General features: G+C 55.7%; 1 protein-coding gene across 2 annotated transcripts; it reads right to left on the bottom strand.

Annotated features, from left to right (window-relative positions):
• Positions 1–23711, bottom strand: TFAP2E (transcription factor AP-2 epsilon). 2 transcript variants are annotated; one of them, XM_042793918.1, is made up of 8 exons: positions 23562–23711; positions 23001–23447; positions 22641–22692; positions 7730–7948; positions 4894–5122; positions 4489–4607; positions 1609–1750; positions 1–1211 (listed from the first exon to the last, which is right to left on the bottom strand). In XM_042793918.1, the coding sequence occupies exons 1-8, from the start codon at positions 23586–23588 to the stop codon at positions 923–925; spliced, it is 1524 nt and encodes a 507-aa protein (XP_042649852.1). In that variant the 5' UTR covers positions 23589–23711; the 3' UTR covers positions 1–922. The 2 variants fall into 2 exon arrangements, with proteins under 2 accessions (XP_042649852.1, XP_042649853.1); XM_042793919.1 differs by lacking the exon at positions 7730–7948.
• Positions 23712–24107: the final 396 nt, after the last annotated feature.

Here is a 24107-nt window from a genome sequence, read left to right as displayed (position 1 = left end):
TTTTAAAACTTTCAGATTTTAATTACACATAAATAAATATATACAGATTTAGAACAGTTCGGTTTGGCCTGGTTCAAGTTCTGCTCCTTGTGCTTTATTAATTATTATTAATTTTAGAAACTTGTGTGCTGTTATCTGTAGGTTGTGGAGTTTTAATTAGTCCTGGGTTTAACTTAACCTGCCTTATCCCCAGCAGGCTTTCCTCGATCGGTTCCTGCCCTGGGACTCAGCGGGTGTGCGGTTTGTTCCTCCCCTCGCGGTACAGCTCAGGGCTCCTCACTCAGGAGGAAGATCTGCCTTGAGTCTCGGTTTGAAAACTGTAAACGAAGTCTGAAACTGCTTTCAATCCAAAGCAGTCCTGCTGGCAATTTTCTCGTGGCCTGGCTTTAGGACTGGGCTGCAGGTGGGGAAATAGGAAGGTTTCCTGTGTGTTTGCCTGTCAAAACCAGCTGATAAATCCAGGCACGGCCAGCGATCCAACTCCCTGCCCTCTGCTGCTCGTGCCTCTGGTTCCTGCTTTGATGAGGCTTTTGCTCTCTCCTCTCAGTTTTTCAGTTGAAACAAATTCCTGGAGCATGTCAGGATTTCACTACGGTTTTTTTTTTAAAAAAAAAAAAAAAAAAAAAAAATTGCACATGACTTGGCTTCCTGCATCCACGATTTAAAAAAAAAAAAAAAAAAAAAAAAAGGCAAAAGCCATCAACCTGGCTTATTTGCTCGATCTCACTACGTCCACTGTAGTTGTTTTCTTCTTAAATTCCTTAATTCTTCTTTTTTGTCTTTTCTTTGTTTGCTTTACGAGTTTCATCCCAAGTTCAAATGTAGCAGTTCAGAAAACAGTGCACTGGGTCATCTTCCCACCCAGTGCTATCTATCATGATGGGGGAAAGCTCCCACCGGGGAGAGGGAGGGAGACAGCACGTTATTTCCGATGCTTCACTTCTTTCTCTGACGCTTTGGAGTCTCCGGCCGTGTGCCCGTTCCCTGTGCTGTTCATGAACATTTTATCCAGCCCCTTAAGGGACTCTACCAGGTAGTTCTGGAAGGCTGTGAGCGCCGCGCAGATGGCTGGGCCCCCAAAGCCGTGGGTTATCAAGCTGAAATGAGTCAAACAGCTCTGGACACCGGGCTCTAAGATGAGGGAAGGGCGGCTGTTCCCCAGCGGCGAGCGATCCTGGGCTATCAAGTCTGCAAACTCTTTACAGATTTGCCTGAAAGAGAGAGGTTTGTGTGACTACAGATGCTGCTGGAAAGCCGCAGGGATAGAGGTGTGTTTGGGGTCTCTTTTCCTGCCCCAGCCTCCCCTCCTGGAGTTTTTGGCTCCAGCCTGGCGAAAGCCCCGGGGCGCGGAGTTGGAGCCGGTGCTGCTTTGAAGGGGCGCGTGTGGCCGTGCCGAAATGCTCCCTGGGCTTGGGCGAGCCCCCTCCCACGCAGGAGCAAGCCCTTTCGACCCGCGCGAACACGGGACCTCGCTGCACGCCCTTCAGCCCCGCGTGCAGGGCATCAGACCACCCCTTCCCCGCGGAGGAGTAAGCGCTGGGGGGCCAACGCCGCCCTCCCCCGCTGCGGATGCCAACACACGGGTGGCTCGTTGCCGTCTGTACTCACTTGGTAGCCAGCAGCATGTTTTTCCTGGTGTGCAGCTCCGTGGGGTCGGAGTGCTGTCGGCACAGGTACTCTGCCGCCGCCTTGGCTGGGAACTCCGTTTCGCACACGTACCCAAAATCCCGAGCCAGGTGAACGGCTTCGCCTGGGAGCAGGACAGATTAACAAGCGGCGTCAATACCTGCGCGGAAGGGCAGCGCTTTCTGCAGCAGCTCTGGCCACCTCACTGCTGTGCCTTGTTTCGGCTGGGACGGGGGCACTTTCCTCTCTCAATTGCCACCCGAGAGCTCTCTCCGCCTTTGGCTCTTGGGCTGGTGCTGAGCCACCATAAGTTTCTTATACTCGTCTGTAAGACAATTAGCCTCCGCACGTCCAAACGAACCGCTGCCAACTCTAAACAGAAGTCGGTTCCTTTCCCTGCTAGCTTTTAAAAAAGCATGAAGATGGTGCCGGAGTTAGAGCAGGATGAGGTGTGAAGAGGTGTTTTGTTTCTCTCTTGGGCACTTCCCTTGCTGCACCTTTCTCTCCCTACTTCTAAAATTTCCTGCTTGGTCTCTCCAAATTGAGCAGAGATTTAAACAGGGGCTGGAGAGTGAAAAAGCGACCTTAGCCCTGTGACCGCTAGACGAAACGGGGATGTGAGAAGCGGGCAGAAGGAAGGGGTTTACATCCTCCTGCAGTGAGCAGGGGCCCTCGGGCTGGACACACAGGCAGCGTATCCATCACCCCGTGGAAATGCCCACCCATTGATGGAATTGATCCATCTCCAGGCGTCCCTGTGGAAATAATCAGAGCTGATGGCAATTGATCAAGCCCAACACCCGAAATCCCGGTCAGGCAGGCAGAGCTAATTTGACTTGCCCCCCTGCTGCTCGTACGTATTAGGCCATCCATCCTAATAGCATTAACCTAGATCCTATCACAGTCTCCCCAGCTCCCAGAGCTCAGTCTGTGAAGCCACCTTATGGGGAAAGTGTCCGTGCTTCCCATATAATGATAATACTTTCTACTTCAGCTCCTCCAAAGAAGGATCAAATAAGGTAAACCTAGAGCATTGGAACTGCAGTTGTTTGTATGTTAAAAAACAATCACAAAGTAATAGCTGCTGAAAAACAGTTATTGTGACAATAAAAAACAATCACAAAGTAATAGCCGCTGAAAAACAGTTATTGTGACAATAAAAAAGGGCTGTGTGACCTCACGGTGAGAGCCAGTGCTGGAGCCAGGATTTATTTCCTCCGTGAGTGTGCGCAAGTGGCTACACAGCTGAACATTTTAAAGGCAATTTGGATGCTGGCTTAGAGAGGTTTCAGTGGAGGGGACAAGGCAGTCCGGCTTTAGAAAGTGGTGTTAAAGCCACACCAAGTCAGAGCCCCGGGGAAGAGAGGCTGGAGGAGAGCGTTCGTGGGGCAGGAGGTCACGGCAGGCAGAGGAGCCCCAGGAGCCTGTCTGAACACGGACACCTCTTTCTGAGAGCCTAAGGGTGTTTCTGAGGCTGAAACATAGCCCTCCTGCTCCCCGGGGTCCACGCTGGAGCTAGGAACGGAGCAGGGACCCGAGCGAGGGCGAGTACTCGGTGTGGGGGGCAAGGGCTGCCAGGGGAAGCTGCGGTTCCACCTCCCCCATCTCTAGGAATGGTTCTGGGTCAGTGCAAGGAAAAATGTATCATTAGCACTCCAAAAAACACCCAGTGCGTTTTCTTAAATGAACAGACATTGGGAAGGCAGAGGGGAAAAAACAAATCAAACCAGGACAGCAAATGTCCAAGAAAGAGGGTGCCTGGGGCTCAGGGGCACAAGCCAGTTCCTGCATCCGGAGTAAGGACAATGCAATAGCACCTTCCTCTGGGTGAAACCTCTCCCGGTACCATCACACTTATGTGCAGGAGGAAATTATATCCATCGAGCACACATGGCACCACTCTTCTATTTACTATAAGCTGGTAAGCAGTAACCAAAACATCAGCAGCCACCTGAAGTCAAAATGTACATTTCTTCCTTCCTTTCTTTCTTTCATTCTTTTCTTTCTTTTCTTTTAATGGAAATCAGCCTTTCATTCAGCACGAACCAACTGCCCTCAGTAACAACCTCCGCCTAATGAAGCGGGTCATTTAATTTGCTGGCAACAATGGAGATGATTTTCTATTCAGAAACTGCAGGCAGCTGCCTCCAACACGCTGGGCGCAAACACAATGGATTCCAAAGCTCGAAGGGAGTCGGAGCTGTCGTCGCATTTGTTTGCGCCCCGTGTCCCTTTCTCCCAGGATGCAGTGGCGACCTCATCATTTCCATAGTCCAAAAAAGTGGGAGGGGACCAGATAAACAAGCAACTCGAAGCCTCGATGTCTCAGTTGTCCCCTGCTCTCCTGGAACAGGAGGGAAGGACCCGGATACGGGGCATCTCCTTCTTACAGGAGACAAGACCCCGACCTGAGCGTGGTACTGGAGCTCGGCAGAACAGGTCGATGCTGCCCGGGGGCGGTGGGCTCGGCAGCACCTGAGTTGGGTCCAAACTGGGTACACAGTGCTACAGAGCAGCTGCTAAATTCCTGGCTCCTGCTAAATTTATTCGAGCTCTCTTATATTTGATTTCTGTGAACCTGGCTAAGCGTTATTAGAACCAGAAACGAGCTGCGCACTTAGCTGCAGCCGAGACGAAGCGCGCAGCCCTGCTCAGGCTGTGGATGCCTTTTCCCGTGGGATTTGACTGGTCTGACAGAAATGTCTGAGTTTCAGAAGACAGACATGCTTGAATCAGCAGGGAGACTTACACAGGGCTATTTCTTCTGGTGGTGGCTTACACATACTTTGGTTTAAGTGTTCTTGTTTGTGGAAAGCTGCAAATGAAGGGCATTGAAGTTTCGGCACTCCCAGCGACTCTTACCTTCCACGAGGGATGTCAGCAGGGTGACGTTGGCAGCTTTGCGCCTTCCTGCAGGCAGATTTAGCCCAATTTTCTCTAACCTTTCCCTTAAACACCGACCCCCATTTTTTGATTTTGCTCTGAAAAGCAAAAACAAGGAGGGGAAAAAAATAATATAATGTAGTTAATGTTAAAATTACTATAACTAATTCCAGTTTAAGCTTTTAGGTTTGAAAGGAAAGAGGAAAAAGCAACAAAGATGCTATTCCCCAGGACATCGCCCCCCCAGAATTTCTCATCTCCCTTAATCTGAGAGGTGAGAGCTGGTGCTGAACGCACAGGCTGCTTCGGCCTTACACCTGCGTTTCAGCACGTGGGGCAGCCCCGCGTCCCTGGGCTGTCCCAGAGCTCTTTGGAGCGGCTTACCTGCGGAGGACTCCGCCGAGGAGAGAGGCGTTGAGACACTCGGGGGGCGAGAGCCTCCTCTGCACCTCCCCGACTGTCACCTTGTACTTGGAGGTGGAGCTGAGAAGAGAGAGGCGGCCAGGCACGGAGCAGAAGACCTCGTTGGGATTCGTCACCCCTCCGATCAGGCCGTCTTTGCTCATTGACAGGGTGGCAATGGTGGTGCCGTTGGCCTTCGAGGGGATGGGCACTGGGAGACAAGGAAGGGAGAGAGGAGACCGTGGCTGAGAGACTCCAGAGCCAGGGATGCTGCTTGGTGACTCCTGACCGCGTCCGATCCCAGCACCCCCACGCTGCCGTCCGCAGACATCAGCGTGCCTCGCTTAGTTAGTTCCTTATTTTTCTCAATAAAAGAGAGGTGGGGTGATGAAACGCAACTAAATAAAGGGGAAAAAAAATAATGGAAGAAGCCTGAACTCTGCTCTCGCCTGCTTTCCCACGCCTCGCAGCTCTACTGTAAGTAACCCCCCATGCTTTGGGCTGGTCTCCTGGAAGGCTGGGGACTGTCCGCAGCCTCGCTGCCTGGACCTGTGACCAGCCTCCCCTCCCTGCCTCCCCCCGGGCACTCGGTGGAGGTGGGCTGGCGGGCGAAGCGCGGGCTCGCCGCGCCGGCCCGGGTGCCATCGCTGGCCGGGCCCTGGGACGGGGTGGCAGCTCCAGCCCAGCTCCGCAGGGGCTGCGTCCCGCCGGCCGGGGCCCGCAGGGCAGAGCGCCGGCGTCGTGCCCTGCGTTAAGCCTGGGAGGTGCTGGGGTGGCCGAGAGCCGCGTTTGCCAGGAGGTGCCCACAGGAACCGCTGGAAAGAGCTTCTTTGACTTCAGCTTTGGGATTAGCCCCACAGCAAGCCGCAGCCCTGAACTTTCATCATCCCTGGCTTAAAGGAAGCTTGAGAAGAGCAAACCCAGTTAATCCAGCACAGATTTCCTCTTCCTGAATGGGCAAGAGTCCGTGAACACAAGAGGTTGGTCGGGCAGCGGTGACTGCAGCATCGCATTGGGCCCCTGGCATCGCACCCGGGGTGAAGTGGGCACAGTTTTCCCATACGTCATTCCAGTAAGAAACGTTCTTAGACGCAATAAAGGTTTATAGGTTAGAACTGTGGCTGAAACTTGTGCCAAATCTCTTTGGCTTTTATGTTCTGAAATTAATAACCAATTTAACTCTGGAAAAAAAAAAAGCAGGTTTTGAAAGAATCCAAAGAGGACTGCAAATGCCATCGCTTCAGATCATTTCAGCCCTGGCATTCTTTGTGGTTCCTCAGTAATGACTGTTCCACATTCAGATGGCTCCTGCAAGTAACGCAGCAACGAATACCAGGGCGAGATGCGGGTTTTATAAAGGAAATAAACATGCCCAAAATGAAACAGAAAACCCGAAAATTAATTGGGGAGGGTACGTAGACTGGACCTATTAGGGGGCACTTACAATCGGCATATTGTAAATATAGCTCAACAACTTGTTAGTGCGGCAATAAAAAAGTAGCACATGTTACATAAAAATGGCTAATGTTTTAAGACTAAAAGATGAATGGAAAGGAGCTAAAGTACATTAAGTTTCCTCTCAGCATGAAACTTGTACAAAGTCAGAGGACTGAAGGGCGGGATGCACCGGTGCCCCGCCGGAGTCAGCAGCTGCGGGGTTGGCGTTTGCCACGACCATGGCTGGTTGAGGGACGTTCAGGGAAGAACAAATCCAGGAACGTCACCATGAGATGGCAGAAACCAGAGCTATTTCCAGGAAGCAGCAACTTCAAAGCTTTCCTCCACGGTCCCAGAACAGGTTATATTTGTCTCTAGGGGACACCCTTAAAATAAAAAGTCAGAGCATGTTTTACAAATACCCACGCGTTGCTGCCAAGGCGTGTGTCACTTCAGGTCCAGGCAGCCAGCGGATGTGGGTTCTGCTGCAGCAAGGGCCACCCCCAAACCAGACCCCCCTGGAGAGCAGGCGTTGCTTGTAGTATCATCTACTTTGTCTGTCCACGAAGGGCTCTGCATCATTTCTATACTCGCGGATTTGTGCATGCCTGAAATCATGCGGTGGCGTGCATTCGAGCCGCATGCGTGGCTGGGGACCTGCAGACACACGAGGGACTGAGCAGCCATGCAGGAGAGAGGGGAGTCGTGCCTCACCGCAAGCGTCCGTGCACCGCGTGGCATCTGGGCGGGAGGCAAACCCAGCCGGCACCAGTGCGAGTGACCACCGGAGCCCCTGGGAATCTGGGGCCGGTGCAGCCCCGGCGTGTCTGCGCGTCGGCCCAGGCGCACCGGGCAGCGTGCGGGGAGGGCGGTGGGGAGGCACGGAGGGATGCCGATGCACAGCACGGAGACACCACGACACGTTCGGAACACGTACTGGCATTTTTCGGAATGATGCTACTGTCAGAAACAAACCACCACACACACACACCCCCCTCGCAAGCTGTAAGCCAGAGCCTACCGCTGCGACGGTTAACGCCCGGAGCGGCCAGGCCAGCCCGGCTCCGTGCCACGAGCAAACCACCATGCAGGCACCGGGCACCCGTCACAGAGTGTGAGCACTGGCACTGCTCTCCTGCGCCGAGGCACGTGCAGGGTGGGACGGGGGAGCGTGCACCCTCGGCCGCGGGCGCACGGCGTGCGAAGGGAGGGACAGAACGAGCCCAGCATCACGCAGAGGTTAGCGGCAGCGCTGGAAACTGAGCCGGTCGCTGGAGTCCTGTAACAGTGCTTCATCCATTAGACAACGTTGCCTCAATACAACAACAATAAACATAGCCACGTTCGCCATTAATTATTAATTATTGTTATTTGGCCTCACCTGCTGCTGTTTGCCTGGTCTGATCTGCAGCTTGTTTGCCCATAAACATGCTGCAGGAGGGAGACAAGCTACCATTAAAGCCTGACAGCTTTGTTTCCTTGGCTTTGGGGGAACCAAAATTGTCTCTTGTCATCTGAGTAAACCAAAAGTCCCCCTCGATCTTCAGTTGCTGCTTTCCTGCTCCCGCAAGCAGCAGGTGATCGGAGCACCTGAGCCAGCCTGCAGACAAGAAGGAAGCATGAGAGCGTTGCGAGCACGCCGACCCCCTGCGCCCGCTGCCGCCGCTGCCGCCTTCCGCACCCCGGGGGGTGCCTGGGGGCACCCGGCCCCACCGGGATGTGCCCCCAGCCGGCTTCACCCAGCCCCACGGCGGGGCTTCATCCCAGCTACGGGGCAGAGAAACAAACCGCCGGAGCAGAGACGGGGGTTTCACAACGAGGTTTCTGGGTGCTGAACAGCCACGACGTGGGGGGGGGGGGGGGGTGGTGGTGGTGGGGGCAGCGGAGGAGCGGGTGGGCAAGGCACGGGGCTTTGCAGCTGGGAATGGAAACGTCACGTCGGCGTCACAGCACTGGTCACCTCTCCTGAGGCTTCCTGGGTTCGGCCGTAGGAGTTACCTGTCCCTGGCACGGGGACAGGACATCACCTTGCCCACAGCGAGCCGGCTCTCGCCCTGCTCGTCCCCACGGCAGGGGCTTGGGCAGGCTCAGCTCCCACTCATGACCGTGGCGGGTGGGGTTTTCAGCAGAAACACGACCCAGAGATGCTCGTTCAGGCAGCGATGGACCAACGCGTTACGCAGGCTGATGAGGAAAGGGTCAGATGCTGGTGCCCAAACCACCGGGTGCCCAGGTGCTTGGCCCCCTCCCTCCGGGCCCTGCCTGGTGAGTGGAACAGGGCTCAGCTGGGTCACCCCACCCCAGGAAGCTCTAAAGGGCAGGACGCAAGCCGCCTCTCCCTCTGCAAGGCTGTGTTTGGGTTGATTCACCCAAGGAAATGGAAAGAAGGGGACTTCAGGCTTTTAGCAACTACTCAGAAACCTGCGGAGTGTGACATCTTTTTCTCTTATGTCCGTTTTTGCTGTCTGCTCTTATTGTTTCCTAACTGGCCCCATGTGAGCTCTGCAAGCTGTGTGATCGATGGGTGAATGGAGGGTGAGCTGGGGAGCCTGCGGCAGCGCTGGGGAAAGGCCGTTTGCAAAAGCTGGGCTCGCTGCAGCCAGCCCCACCGGTGTTGGTGGCCTCTGATCGGGAGCCTCGTGGCAAAGACGCAGCTGAATCTGGGGGAGCGAGAGGGTGAACGTCGGTGCTGTGCTACTGGCAGACTTGTATGAGCAAGACGTGCTGTGGGTGCGGGGGGGCTTTTGAGAAAATGAGCGGCCAAGAGGGTTAGTGTCACCCGGGAAGTTGGGAATGGCAGGAGAGGGACTGAAGCCCTGGGCATGGTGCTGGGAGTTACTGGAGAGAAAGCAAATGTGTATGGGGAAAAGTTAAAAAAAAAACAAAAAAAACAAAAAAACAGAAAAACTCAGTCTGCTCCTCGAAACCCCTCAGTCATTGGTTGCTTCACTTTATCCCCCTGAAGTTTTTTTGCTCTTTCCTTTAGCTGCCAGGTGCTCCTGAGAGGTTTTTTTTTTCCCCATGGGAGGGCTGCTTAGCCCAGATTAATCCTGCTACTTCTAATATTTAGCAAATCCAAAAGGCCTTGACTGGTGTTGCTGATACTCAGCTCCTCATGTAGAGGTGAGCTCGGCTGTGGATTTCACAAACTAAAGCCCCAGTGAAGCGTTTTGCCCCAGGAGCCTCCAGTCCTGAGGATGCTGCAGCTGAGCCAGGGAGCAGCAGGGCTGCACAGCATGAGCGTTGGAGGGATCTGATTTGAAAGGGAAAACTGATTTTGAAATAAGGTTATGCTGACAGATCTCAAAGAGCTTCACATGTTGCTAATCCCCAGCCCAGTGCTGGTACAGGACCAGCCACTTGAGTCATTAACTCGCTCCCAGTGCCTGTGTGAGCTGGCTCATTATTGCAGCTAGGGAAAATTGAGGCACAGGACAAGTTAAATGATTTACCAAGGATAAGGCACATGGGCATGATCTGAATGCATGCACTTCTGGTCTGTGGGAATGCTTTTATAAGCAATCCAGACTTTACAGCACTTCCTAACGTTTGGGCAATAGCTATAGAAAGCTGATTAAGTACAGCCTCTGCTTTTATAACTCCAGACGTTCTTTTTAATGCTGTGAAATATTTGTCACTGCATCATCTTGTCTCACGATGCTCTTGTATTTTGAAGCTAGCTGCTGAGAACAACACCGTGTCAATAATAGGTGCACGATGTCTTGCTGAATGTGGGAAGGGAGACTACCCTCGTTTTGTCTGTGTAACGGCCCGGGAAGCGTTTCCACGAGGCTCAGCACCTCACTGCCTCCTTTATCGGCACGAGGCAGGACCCACTCACAACGCGTTACCCATTTTGCGAGTGCATTGAGCAGCGGTGCAGAGCAACAAACTCCCACACGGGTCGTCTGCCCTGGTGCTACGCAGCAGGTTCGTGCCTTTGAACCCATGAGGACGGTGATTTCCCATCAGAGATGCCTTTTTTGTGCTGAGTCCTATCTAGTTTGTCTTTTAAAAATACCCTGGGTGTAACTGTCAGATGATGAAATTCATACAACTCTACTTGCTGTGGCATGCAAACTCCTGATTTAGAGAGAGAAGGAGCGTGATTTCAAAACAAGTCCTGGGTTCCAAGAACGCCAAAGCCTTTGTCCCTTGACTTTCCTGAGCTGGGGAGCATCCTGCCTGTGTGCAGTTGCCTTCCCGTGTCCTGGGAAGCCACAGGCTGGCATGGCCACAGCCAGCTCCCTGCTCTGCCAGGGAATTATGTTATGACACTGGGCAGGTCACCTCCCCAGCTTGGGCTTGACTGTCTCCAGCAACAAAATGAAGATAAGAATATCTACCTGGGAGGGATGCTGTGATACCCAATTAAAACTTGCTGAGTGATCCCTGGATGAAAGATTTCTCCAGGTGAGAAGTTCCTGGGTGGTAAATGTAGCCGGGAGCAGTTGGTCCAGCGCCTAAGCGTGAGATGTGATGATGCCCCTTGGAGAGGCAGACAGGTGTGGAAAGGCATTCCCCGTGAGCACGAGGTCCTAATACCTCCAGCGATGCTGCGGGTGCGATGGGATGCCACAGCCTTGTGTCTGTGAGGCTTTTCGGGAGATACCAGGCAGCCGGGTGAAAGAGAAGAACCACTGAACCGATGATTGCTCAGCTGTGAATCCAGTGGATGGATTATGGAGCCTTGTGCCTTCTAGGTGTCCCAAGATAAAGCATAAAGTTTCTGACACTTTTGTTCTGGTTTGCAGAGGTGGGTCCCTCGGCTTTTAAGTTCCAGGTACAAAGAAGAAGGAGCAAAAGAATCCTATTCTTCAAAGGCTTTCACCCAGGGAGCTAGAAAGCCTCAGAATTTCCTGCTTTTCCCCAACGAGTTTCAGCACAGACGGATCTGCAGCCCTGGGTTGCCTCTGCTGCCTCATCATCCCTCTCCCGTGTGGTCCAGGGTGATGAGCTCCTGTGTTCCCTCTCCTTCCTCGTCTGCATTCACAAGCGTTTGTGTCTGAAATTACCACTGTGATTCCTGGAAACGGCCACTTTTACAAATAAATATTCAGTGCAAAAGAGGCAACTGCAGCCTGGGCTCCAGCTCCGCATGTGGGTGCTGCCGGGAGCTGCGGGATTGCCGTGCCCGTGCTCGAGGGCTGACTGCACACCATCCACTCCTGGTTCTAAGGGAAAAGAGACTTTACCTACAAAAAGAAAAAGACGAAGTACTGACTCATTTCCATATGAGAAATGCGCTACCTGCTTGCAAAATGTTTTGTGAGCCGGAAAATTTGTGGTACTTGGAAATTGAATTGCTTATTGTGGTGTTATTTGTTCAGTTCCATTTCCAGCTGGAGCTCGGGGTGCTGCAAGAGGAAAAACAAGTCCAGAGGGAACATGCAAATCACTGCCCGTCTTACAAGTCTGTTTTCTTCTCTGCTTAGATACGTTACAGGTAAATCCTCCTCCTCAGCAACGTGGAATCCCTGGATATTGGAGCTTTTGTTGCAACATCTCTTTCAAAAGTGGGAGTGTGCTCCAGCTTAGATTGCATTTTAAAGGGGTATCAGTTAATCCTTTTACCTGGGACAAAGCAATCTCTCATCTTCAGGCACAGTGCTGTCTCCAGCCACCCCGAAAGCATCTCAGACCCCCTCCCTGTCCCTCTCTGGGGCCGTGCACCGGCCAGCTCAGCTGCTTCAGGCATCGCTGCGGGTTCAGGCCAACCCAAAAAAAGGCTGCGGGAGGCCGAGTCGTGCCCCCCTGCAAGGGGGGGACACCTGCACTGGGCAAACCTGCTCCAGCTGCTGAGGTTTTGCTTCTGTGAGATTGCAGGTCCAGTGACGATGGCCCCGAGCCCCCCCGGTTTTGCTCCCTGCAGTAAATGGGGGGTCCCTGGGGCTCTGCCCCACTCTGGGCAGGCAGCTGGGGGAAGCTCAGGCTGATGGATGTTTGTGCGTAGCCCTGGATGAAAGGTGCTCCAGAAAAGCGAGGGATTACTGCCCTCTTTCAGGAAGAGCTTTCAGTGAACTAATCTAACCTTCGTTTGAATGTCTCTGATGTAAATTAGAAGACAGAGATACATATATAAAGAAGTATCTGCATGTGGGTGTGAGCCAGAGGCAACTGCTCCTACCATCCCTTTAACAGCCCTTTTTCACCGAGGAGGTGCTGCAGAGTTCAGCTGCTTCAATTTCCTGGTGCTTCAGCAGAGAGGTATTTATTGATGGTCCAGGGAAGGAGGTCAGTGCCATCAGCTATATTTCAAACCCACAGTCTGTAATTATCCTTTCTTCCCAGAGGGGATTATACAGGTATTTTCTTTATCTTGAATGCACAACCTGAACCAAGTCCCCATGTCAAAGAGCCTCTCTAGGAAACGTCGTAATAGGCTCGAAGGCCTTTTCAAATGGAAGGATGGAAAGAATCTTGTTTTTATCTCTGGGCTTTCCAGATTGCCGAGTCCTGATAGGGAAATGGATCTCGGACCCTCGGAAGAAAGAGGGAGCAGGGATACAGCTCGGCAGCCTCAAACTATTCCCATGAGAAAGCTAATCAGGAGAGGTCCCATGCCTATGCAAAGCTCCTGTACTTAACATTTTGTTTCCAATGCAAACCATGCATGAGGTTATGAACAAAATGTTAAGGTGCCATGTGATATTAATTGTATTTTATTTTCTGTGCCTCTGTTCTACCCAGCAAAGTACCTGCCATGTGTCACTGCAGGTGTCTCCTGGGGACCTCTGGGACAGAGCGATGGGCCAGGAAGTTTCAGCCTCCCTGAGACCAGTGGTTACAACATCTCAGTTAAAGATGGTACCTGCTTAGGACATTGTGTCGTGATAAGAATGGCCAATCAACGTAAAAACAAAATTTACTCAGACCTTTACAAAAGCACCCTGTGCTCCTTCAGTACTGGGAAGGGGATTAGTAAGCAGTTTGCAATTAATTATTTCAGCTAATGCGTTTCCCTCCTTTACCATTTAGGAATGACTTGGCCTCAGATGTGCTGCTTGCTCAGAATATTTTGTGAATTTTTTGGAAACTGCTCGCAAACAATTTGTTGTGAGTTCCCACACATTTCCCTGCCGTACTTCATTTTATGGACTGGGCCGTGCTGTCTGGGAAGCCACTGGTGTAGCAGCCTGAACAGTAACCTCAGGAATACCCTACTGGAAAGCAGCAAATATTAATGATTAAAATATCCTCCTGACAAGTGAAACCCAAGTGCTTGAACCTTCACAGGAAATGAATGAAAAGGGATTTGGATTCTGCTCTTGAATGTCAAAGTGTGTTTGCAGATATTTACTGCACGTGGGTTCTGCTATTTGTTGAAAGAGCTGCTCTTGATACAGCAGTGCCCCCGTCCCCTCCCTGAACACGGCACTTCTCACTCGTACCTCTGCAACTTCAACTTTAAAGTCAGTTTACTGCAGTAATTCAGATTATTTCACTCCCCTGATTCAAAATTATTTTCTTCTGAATCTGCAGCTAAGCTCTTTCATATCTAGATTGGCAAAAAATCCCACTACTTAAAATTCAGTTCAATTATTAATTGCTCTGGATGGACCTATGTAGCTCTGTCTCTGCTTGTATAGAATCCATGTGCTTCACGGCACAAAACATGCAGGTGTTGGGAAGGCAAGAAACTGAAACGGGACGCTGGCAAGCCCAAGGATTTCAGCGAAAGGAGCTGGAAATCTGTGCTGCTCCACGCTGACGCCAAGGAAAGTTTTTCATCCAGTGTCCCCACAGCCCGTTCAGCCGTGCCGGACTCACACACGCTCCCCGGCTCTGCCCTGTAGCGTTAACCATCACAGGTTTATTCATTTAGCAGCACAAACTCCCATTACATTTTGGCAACCAGTCTACGGGATCTTTATGTGTTTAAACAGTATAATCCATTTTACAGTAACATGCTTGAGAGGTTTTCCCTGTATTCCCTATAGAAGCGCCTGAATTTGTGTGGCTTGGATCTACATAATCTAAAAAGAGAGAACAAAGATGCAGTGTCTTTTGTGAGCAGCAGCGGATCTCGTGTAAGCCACGGTAATGTTGCTATCAATTTGTTAAAACGTATTTAGATTATTGAAGGGCAAAAGACCCTTCAGCAAAGATTAGAAGTGAATAATAATAGAAAAATAATATTCTTCATATAAAACTCGCTGCCAATCTGCAGAGCATGCAGGAGGGTTCTGATTTGGAGCCTCGGACCGCAGCAACGTAAATCTGCCAGTTCACCTGCCATTGCAGAGTCGCGGGATCGCGCTGGGGAGAGGCACTGCTCGCCCACTGTCACAGCAAAAACACTTTTACTTCTTGCTCGGCAGATGCCCTGGGTTCCCACCACCCATGTACGGTCCAGCAAAGCAGATGAGTTGCAGCCCGGTCAGCACCGTGCCCCGGCTGCCAGGGCACACACCAGGGGAAAAAAACCCAGTGCCAGGGAGGAGCTGCCAGGAAGGAGCAACATCCCCATCTTCCCACGGGGAAAACGACTGACCAGCCACAGAAACAGCGTCAGAAACCAGCCGGCTGTGCAGGACAGGGCACATCTGCACACACCAGCACAGCTCTTGCAGCATCTACAAACCCTCTGGTGAGGTTTCTGCGGCGGCTGCCCCCATCTCCTGCTGAGCGGGATCCGGTGCTTGAACAGCCCTGAACACCCTTGGTCAGACCCTCTGCTCGCCCCTCACCAGCCCCAGGAGTGTGGCCCCGCTTTCCCGGGCCCGTGGGGCCGCCACGGGCTCCCAGGGAGCCCTGGGGAACGCGCCGTCCCCGCACAGCCACCTCGCTGGGGACACCGCTTGCTCCCTGGGACCTGTCGGACCAGTCCCGAAGGGAATAGGGCCTGACCCCATCCCTCGCTCCCTGGCGCCTCGGCACTTGGGTGACTGATGCCAGATAAATGCCTGAGATAGAGGGTGGGGAGACTCAGCCCGGCTGGAATCCCAAGCACGCGCTGCAGATGCTGCAGAAGCTGCGACGGCGTTTCAGACTGCGAAGGTGAACCTGCTTGCAGCTCCCCTCGTCCCGCTCCCGAGCCCCAGGCACGCTGTGTTCTGGGATGTTTAATTGCAATGGGTAGCTTGGGCTCATTTCTAGCAATTCCTTCTCACTCCCTTGTGCTTCGCTGTGCTTTTCCACCAAGCCACAACATTTAACTTCTCTCCAAACCAAAAGCGATACCCGGTCATGGCAAAGCTGGCTATGGGACAGGGCATGGAGACCTGAGCATGCTGCAGCTCCCAGCATTATATCCACATTTGCTAATTAGTTCCTCCATTAAGAATTAAAATAAACAAACAAATGGAAGGACAGCAAGAATGAGTAATTCCCTAGGATCACACAGGAAAGGGTGGGATGGTTTAGTGGTTAGGGTGCTAGTCTAGGACTTCAGAGAACCTTGTTGAGGCTCTTCAAATAATTAAGACAGATTGAAAACTTTTTTTTTTTCTCACATCACCTATCTTAGAATATTACTAAACAGAGAGGAATGGTCTATATTTGCCTCTGCTCTCCTGCAGAGTTGGTGTGAGCCTGGGCTGGAGCTACATCAACGGGTCCCCGTGGGTCTGCGCTGCCATGAGTGGGTGCTCCGTGGGGCATGTGCCTACTGTGTGGCACCATCTACACAATCTTGGTGACACCACCTTCACAGGGCTGACGTGGGGACAAACACCATGGGGTGTAAGTCACTCGGCCAAGGCTGCTCCCGTGGCCCCGCTGCCAACCCACCGGTGGACAGAGCAGCCCCCGTGGGATCCAGGGTCGTGGTGTGGCAGCAACCTGCCACCCAGGAGGGTGGGAGCGTCTTCTATGCTCTTCCCCAAAAACTTTTATGCCTTTACAGAGCTCTTCAAATTACAGAGGGAGCCCATGGGGTGGCCGGGGACAGCTGGTCCCTGGTGACCCCTTCACCCATGAGCACGGACGGTGAGCAGGGTCTGCAGCAGCCGAGCGGCAGCCACACCACCGAGGTGCAAAAACATCTCCCAGCCCCAGAAATGGAGGAGGAGGAGGAGGAGGAGGAGGAGGAGGAGGAGGAGGAGGAGGAGGAGGAGGAGGTGCTCCAGAGCCAGCCCAGCATGTCTGCGGTGCCTCGCGCGGCACCGGCCCAGGGAGAAGCCTCACCTGGGGTCCACCTCTGGGAGGGGAAGCGCTGGCAGTTTGACTCACAAGCCACATGCCAAAAAGCAACCCCAGCTGGCTTTTCTGAACCTACCCTTTAAGAACTGCTCTTTACTTCTAACAAAGAAAAAAAAATTCATTTAAAAACATCTAATTAAACAGTAAGTCGTGACAAGGTACATGAAACTTGGAGATAACACATGCCTGGGAGGCACTGGGGAGGTTGAGACAAAGCCCAGAGCCTTCCCCGGTACCCGCGTGTGTTATCTCACATGAACACACACCTGGTTTTATCCTAGTGCAATTATAGGACATTAAAAATATAATTTTAATGGAGGAATGGTGATCTGGATGCAGTTCAGAGTAAAAACTTTCTTTTAAGTTTCACTGTTTGATTAGTAGGTGTTCCTGCCACGCACGCCTGTGTGCGCGAGGGAGAAGCGCCCGGATCGGGAGGTGTGACTCTGTTTTGATGAACGCTGTATCTTGCGGTGTGTGCGAGGGCTTGTCTAAACTTTAAAGCCTTTGTGAGCGGCGCTAAGGCAGCAAAGCCTCCAGTCAAGACCCAGCTTGTTCCAGGTGAGACCCTTTTCCCACTCAGGCAAACTACGGCAGCAGATAAAGCTGCAGAAAGCCAGGAGGGCTGCGCCGGCCGAGCTCAGCACCCCGCATCTGCCGGGAGCCCAAGCACCTCCACCCACGTCTGTGGACAGTCTTATAAAAGACGTGTCTTCACAGCCCCAGGTGTTTTATGGGATGACCTCATTTATTACCTTGCTCGTCACAGGAAATGATGTTTATCTAATCTACCGTTCTTTCAGGATTTTTTTTTTTTTTCTGCCACATCTGGCTTCACGCGACGTTTCTTACAGCTCAGTTCCTCTCTGCGCTGAAACAAAGGAGAAACGGCACCGCTGCCACCACGCCAGCACCCCGGTCCCACCGGCGGCCCCGCATGCGAAGCCCACGGGGAGATTTTGCTTCAAAACCGGGAGCTCGCGTGTGGTGGCAAGTGGATCTAAGGATCTCGGTCTTAATCTCCCTCCTCTGCTGCATTCTTTAGTAGTGACAGCTACTTCTTGCAATATTTCTAAATGTGGGCTTGGAGCACTCTGAGGCACAGCTTTCCATCTGTCTGTCCAGCATCCAGCCAAACAGGTCCACATTCCTGAGCAGAAACGCTAGCACTGCCGCTCCGGAGCAGCCGAAAAGCCTTGGATGGAAATTGAAACGAGTCACAAACACGAGGGAGAGCGCAGCGGCCGAATCCTGCCGCCTCGACACGAAGCCAGGCGAGCTCAGTCCCCACCGGCCACGCGGCGCCCGTGGGCCGCGCACGCCAGGGGGCCAGCGGGAGCCCACGCTGGCTGCACCCTGCTCCGGCTGTACTCCGGGTTGTAAAATGCTGCAGCCAAACCGCTTGCCCACGAGCGGGATGCACAGGCCCCTGCGGCTCCCCCCACTCCCGCTGTTCCCCCCGGCAAGACCCCGAGGCTGCTCCTGCACCCCAGCGTGCCCCCAGGCTCCAGGTGCCAGGGAAAGAGATTTGTATTTTCCTTTGTAATAAAAAGGCTCTATCAGAAGCTTTCCGCTGATCCCAAAAGGATGTCACAGCCATAAGACCCCTCCTTATTTTATGACCAAGCCGTGGGATTTTTTGCTACCGAGAGCGATGGCGTAACGCTTGATTTCAGAAACAGAAAACCCAGCTCTCCTTGCCCAGCCGAGGGAAGGACCCGCTGCAGGAGCTCCGGCTGCCTGGGGCTCGCTGCCTCTCTGGCCGTTTGTCCGGGGGTTTCCTGTTGGGCTGTGAGTAGCTGTCCCGGGCACCTAAACACCAGGGCAGCAGGTGAACAGAGCAGAAAATGCCTGTAGCTGCTGTAACCTAAAGCTGCCAGAGCCTCAGACTAAACTTTTTCAGAGTTGATTTTACTGCTTTCAAGTCAAATATCTTCCTGGTCTTATATAAATGCTTGGAAGTGGGGGGAAAAAAAAAAAAAAAAAAAAAGGCAAAACAAAAACCAACCCAAAACATATAAAACAACAACAACAAAAAGACACAGAAAACCATTTCTGAAATACTTTTGAAAAAGCAAGAGAACGAACAAAGGTGTATACAAAAGATACTCGTAAAAGCTCTGCTTTAAAATCGAAGATTTTAGCCATTTCATTCCTAAATATACCCCCGATTTGTCAGGCCAAGACGGGGGGGGGGGGGGGGGGGGGAAGCTCATCCTGGGTTTTTCAGGGCTCTTTGTAGCTCCAGGTGAAATCCCAGCACACACAGAGCAGCCCCACAGCCGAGCCGGCCCCCCAGGGACCCCGCACCTCACCCAGCACCTCCAGCCCTCGGGGATAACGAACGGGCGCCAGGCCCAGGGGAAATGGTGGAAATGGAGTTTTGGAGGCCCATGGCCAGGCCGGATCTGCCTCCCAGTGCCATCCCCCCCAGCCCCCCCCGAGGCAATATCCCCCCCTTCTCCTCTCCCTCTGCCGCTTCCTAAATTCGAGGCCACCTGCAGCAAAAACAGGGGCTCGGGGAAACACACCCGGGGTGTAACAGCACGCTGCATCCCCCAAACCTCCACAAAAAAATCCCCCGTGCTCATCAACTGCGACCCGCACGGAAGGTGGTTTAAGAAGGAAAAGGGGGGGGGGGGGGAGAAGCAAACACGCAGCTGGGGCCACCCCAGCACCTCGCTCCAGGCTGGCGGGACCCCTTCGTGCGCGGAGGAGGGGGGAGACACCCGCGATGCCACCCACCCGCGATGGGGACGGGCCCCGGAGTCCCCCCCCCACGGGCATGTAAGCGGGGTGACAGACAGTGCTTCCCTCCCGTTTCGTGCTGGTTTTGAGTGGGGGTCCCCGAGCTTGGCTGGAATTAAAAGCGCCTCCAAGTGCGGGAGTTAAAAGGTGGCTTTGGGGATTTGGGGCAGGTGATTAATATTTTGTTGAACCAGGACAACAGTATCTCGGCAACTAATTAAGGGGAGATTTATCTGTTTTCACATGCACAGATTTATATCAGGTTTCTGTCCGAGGGCCATACCGTCAGGAATTCAAGGATTAATCATCCCCGGTGCAGTATTTGAGATCTCGGCGCGATTTATGACAAAACTGCGCTTTTTAACATTTACCCTCACTCCCCACGGAGAGACGCGCGCCGGGAACCCCCCGCTGTCCCTCTGCACACCCCCTCGCCTTCACTGCCTGCTTGGAAACCGCTCGGGATTTGCCTCTCATCATTTAAATCATTTTTTCCGAGGGTGTAATTCATTCCGGCCGCGGGGTCCGGGGCTTCGCCTTGGGCTCACCTCTCGCCGCCGTTGTGGCTCCGGGAGACACAGCCAGCGACGGAAAACCCACCCGGTATTAGATATTAAAAAAAATAAAATAAAATAAAAATCAGACTGCAAAGTAATTCACTCGCCGGGTTCGAGCGTTTGCAGCGGCTTTTGCCGGCAGCTCCCAGCGCTTCCCCGCCGGGGAACAAACCGCCCGGTAATTTTGGGGACCCGCACAGCACCAGCCGCCGCTGCCGGCTGCCGCCCGGGGCCGGTCCCGCTCCCCGGGGGGCGACCGGCGGGATCTGGGCCCCCCCTCCCCGGCTGCAGCTTCCATAACCCCCCAGCTTGTTTTTGAGCCGCACTCGCCGGGTTTGGGACGTCGCTTCCAGGGCAGAGGAGGGGGAGCGGGGCCATCGAAACCGGGCCGAGCCCCGGGCAGGGGTGCAGGATGCGGCCCCGGTGCTGCCGCCGCTCCTGGACACCTCCCGGTGCCCCCGGCCCGGCCGCGCCGCCGCTGTCCCCGCCGCTTCGGGGAGTCGCTCGCGTCCCCCCCACCAAACACACGCTTTACTTCGGATTTATCGGTTTCTCAGCTACCCCAGCAAACTCGGGGCTTCGAGCTCCCGAGCAGACGCTGGGGGACACCCGGGGACATCGCTCGAAACCTGATTATTCTCCAAAATATATTTCGCATCTTTATCCCAAATACAGCAGGGGAAAAAAAAAAAAAAAAAACAAAACAAAACAAAAACAAAAGCAAACAAACAAAAAAAAAAAAAAAAAAAGAACAGGAGCAGAAAGATCAACTGTCCGTGGTCACAGGGGCTGCAGATGACCCTTGCACCCCGATTTTCAGGCAGAGTTGTTTTCTTTTTTTTTTCTTCTTTATTTCTTTTTTTTTTTTTTTTTTTTTTTTTTCTCCCCGCAAAATATGACTAGAGGTTCTCCAGGCACAAATCTGGCACTAAACAGCAACAAATCCTCCCGACGGGAGACGAAATTTTCTAAGTAATCCCGCGTTTTGAAAAAAAAAAAGGAGGGGGAAAAATACAGAAAACAAAACTAAAACAAAAGGAAAAAAGAAAAGAAAAAAAAAAAAGAAAACCCCCTTAAACCACTATAAGTTCAACCAAACTTCCAGACGAATATTCTCACTGCAGGGTGGTTTGTGAAGGCACCGCGAGTGCTGCTGCCACACACGAACCAGGCAAAGGCACGGCCGGCGCTCCCGCCCGACCGGAGAGCACCCCGCACCTTGCTGCAACCACGACTCGTGCAAGGTTATTTAATGAAACGCCTCTCGTGTGTTCTAATTAAAGCTAACAAAAATTACGGTCGTTAATGCTCCACTGAAATGCCGCGTGTGATGAGGCTGCGTTCTTCGGATAACAATTTTCATGGAAAGGGGACTGGTAACGCACCGGGACGCCGCTCCCCCGTGTAACGACCAGTGTCGGCGGGGGAAGAGCAGCACGACCGGGATATTTTTCCCGGATTGCCGGGGCTGGGCAGTTCCCGGGGGCTGGGCCCGGAGCTCGCTGAACCCCCGGACGCAGCCGACAACCAAAAACCTCCCGGTTTCGGCGGCGTTTTGCCCGGGCCGGCCGGAGCCAGCCCCCGCCCCGGGGCTCCCGGCATTTCACCCTAACCCTAATCCTAGCCCTAAACCTAACCCTGGCCCTAAACCTAACCCCGGCCCTAACCCCGCTGGGCTGCGGCACCCGGGCCGCCCGCGTTAACCCCGCGCCGAGCCCGCACGGGCGGCTGCCGTTTCGTTTGCCCGCCTGTGCTGGAGACCGTGCCACGGAGCAGCAGTTAAACACGTCTTTTCCATCTCCATATTTTTTGTAAAAAATCGCAGGGAGAAGCCAAAAGCGGCGCTTGAATATCGCATACGAGTTATCGCCCCGAGCAGCCGCATAAATCGCTCACGTCCCCCCCCCCCCCCCCCCGCTCCCAGCAGTGCCCCGGTGAAGTTTTTCTTAGAAAAATATTTTGCGGAGTTGAGCTGTTTTAACCACTGGGCTTTGTTTGGAAGCGGAGGGGCTGTTTAGCAGGTGGGGGAGAACAGGCAGTAAATGAAGAGAGGCGGCGGGAGACACCGGGGGCTGTGCGGAGCCCCTGCCCGCTGCCCCGCTCCGGCCCCGGGAGGGAGCGGCTGCCCTCCCCGCCGGGCCCCGGGGCAAAGCCCCGTTTCTGGAGCCGCAGACGGGGAGTCCTCGCCGGCCCGGGTCGCTGCCGAGGCGAGACGGGGCTGGGGGAGCCGCGGCGGCGGGACGGGGGTGGGCAGGGACGGGCAGCACCGGCTCCTACGGCCGCGCCACCTCCTTGCCCCCGTTAAACTCGTCCTTCCCCCCCGTAAGAGCCCCGCCGAACCCGCTCCGGAGCGGCCCGGCGCTTTCCCTGCCCGGGGCGGTGCGGAGCGGTGCGCGGCCCGGGCTGCATCCCCCGCCGCCGGGCGCCGGGCTCCGGGGCGGCGGGACCGGCAGCGCCGGGGGAGCTGCCACCGAGCCCCACCGGGGCACCCCCGGGGCTTCCCACGCAAACCACCCGCGGCCGCCGGCCGGCTGGGCCCTCGGGGCTCCCCGGTAGCCGGGTCCGCCCGTCCGGGCCCCTCGGTCCCCGGTACCGGCAAGGAGCGGCGGCCTCGGTACGGCCCGAGGGAGCCCAGCGGGCCGGGGCCGCACGGTCCCGCTGACCCGCCGGGACCTGCCGTTTTCGTTTCAGCCTGGCCGGGGCCAGCAGCGAGCCGTTCCCGACGGGAGGGGAGCGGCCCCGCGGGACGACCGTGGCGGTGGGGGCGGGAAACTCGACGCGAGGGAGCCCCGAGGCGCGGGGCCCAGCCCGGTGCCGCGTCCCGCGCTGCCGCCGCGCTCTTACCTTTCTTGATCACGGACTGATCGAGCAGGTTCATCCCGCCGTCGTCCACGGCCTGAAAGCACCGAAGCAAGAGCCGTCAGCCGGCGGCTCCCGCTGCGGACGGGCACCGGCCGCTCGGGCCGTGGGGACAGATCGGCGTGGGCCCGGCCCACCCGCCGTCCCCGGCCAGGGGGAATCGTTCGCCCCGGGAAGGGGTCTCCTCGGCCCGGCGGCCCTCCTTGCCCGGGGGTACGGACGCCGCGGGGGCCCGGCCCGGCCGGGGAGCTCCCCGCGCTCCGGGCGCACAGACGGCGGCGGGATCGGTCCCCGCCGTGCCTCTCCCCCCTTCCCCCCGGGCACCCTCCCTCCGTCCCCCGGTACCTGGATGTCCTCGATGCCGTGGTGGCCGAGACCGTGGAGGCCCAGCGGGCCGTCGGCGAGGCCGTGTCCGCCGTCGGGCAGCCCGTGGAGCAGGCGGGGCACGGTGGGGTATTCGCGGCGGGGGTCGAGCCCCAGGGCGCGGTGGGTCTGCGAGAGCAACCCCGCGTCGTCCTGCCGGCCCCGCTGCGGGGGCCAGGCCGGCTGCTGGTGCTGGTGCAGCGGGCTGAGCGCCGCGTACGGGTCCCCCAGGTGCGGGTAACCGGGCTCCTGGCCCTGCGGGTAGGGCAGCGGCGGCTGCGGGTAGGGCGGCGGGAAGTAGGGCGGCTGGAAGTCGGCGGCGGGCGTGTGGCAGAGCGGCGGTGCCGAGCCGTAGGGCGCCTGGTTGAGCGCGGGCAGCTGCGGCAGGCGGGCCCCGGCCGGTGCCCCGGGCAGTCCCTCGGCGCGGTCCTGCGGCGGCGGAGACAGCGGCGGTGAGGCGGGCGCAGACCCCCGGCCCCGAATTTCCTCCCCACCCTCTCCCCCGGTGCGGCCCGGCCCGCCCGCGCCCCGGCCCGCACTCACCATGCCCGGGTAACTGTGCACCAGCATCTGTGCGGGCCCGCGGCGAGCCCCGGGCGGGCCGGGCCGGGCCCCGGGGGTGCCCCCGTCTCCGCCCCTCTATCCCGCCGGAGCGGCGTCTCCCATCGCCCGCCCGCTCCTCTGCGCCGGCCCCGACTCCATGCACGCCAGTTATAGCGGCGGGGGCGCGCCCGCCGCGCCGGGAGCGCGCGTCAGAGCGCGGGGCCGGGGACGCGCCGCCCGCTCCCGCGGGGCCCCGACGGCGACCGGCGGGCGCGGCGGGACGGCGGCGGGAGGCGGCCGGGGCGGGGGGCGAGGGCCGCCCGCCGCCCCCGGGAGCGCGGCCGGTGCCTCTCTCCGCGCCGTCGGGCGGCTCCGCTCCCGCCGCTCCCCGCACCGCTCCGGTACCGCACCCCCCCCCCCCCCCCACCTCCCGCCGCCCCGGTGCCACCCTCGGCTCCCCCCGCCCCGGGCCGCGCCGCCTGAGAGCCCTGTCAGGGACCACCCCGAGCCGCACCGGGGACCGAGCCCCGAGCCCCGAGGGCCGGG

This window comes from Tyto alba, unplaced genomic scaffold (assembly GCF_018691265.1).
Source record: "Tyto alba isolate M040663 unplaced genomic scaffold, T.alba_DEE_v4.0 Super-Scaffold_20, whole genome shotgun sequence".
In the NCBI taxonomy this organism is placed as follows: domain Eukaryota; kingdom Metazoa; phylum Chordata; class Aves; order Strigiformes; family Tytonidae; genus Tyto; species Tyto alba.
This window is presented reverse-complemented; position numbering and strand designations above follow the sequence as displayed.

What these genes read in the sequence shown, in the direction of transcription:
- TFAP2E (XM_042793918.1), bottom strand. Translation starts at nt 23,588, where the DNA reads ATGCTGGTGCACAGTTACCCGGGCATG. An exon ending in TCAGTCCGTGATCAAGAAAG is followed by an intron (nt 7,949 to 22,640) that starts GTAAGAGCGCGG and finishes TCTTGTCTGCAG; the next exon opens with GCTGGCTCAGGTGCTCCGAT. An exon ending in GCTGACATCCCTCGTGGAAG is followed by an intron (nt 1,751 to 4,488) that starts GTAAGAGTCGCT and finishes TCCTGCTCCCAG; the next exon opens with GCGAAGCCGTTCACCTGGCT.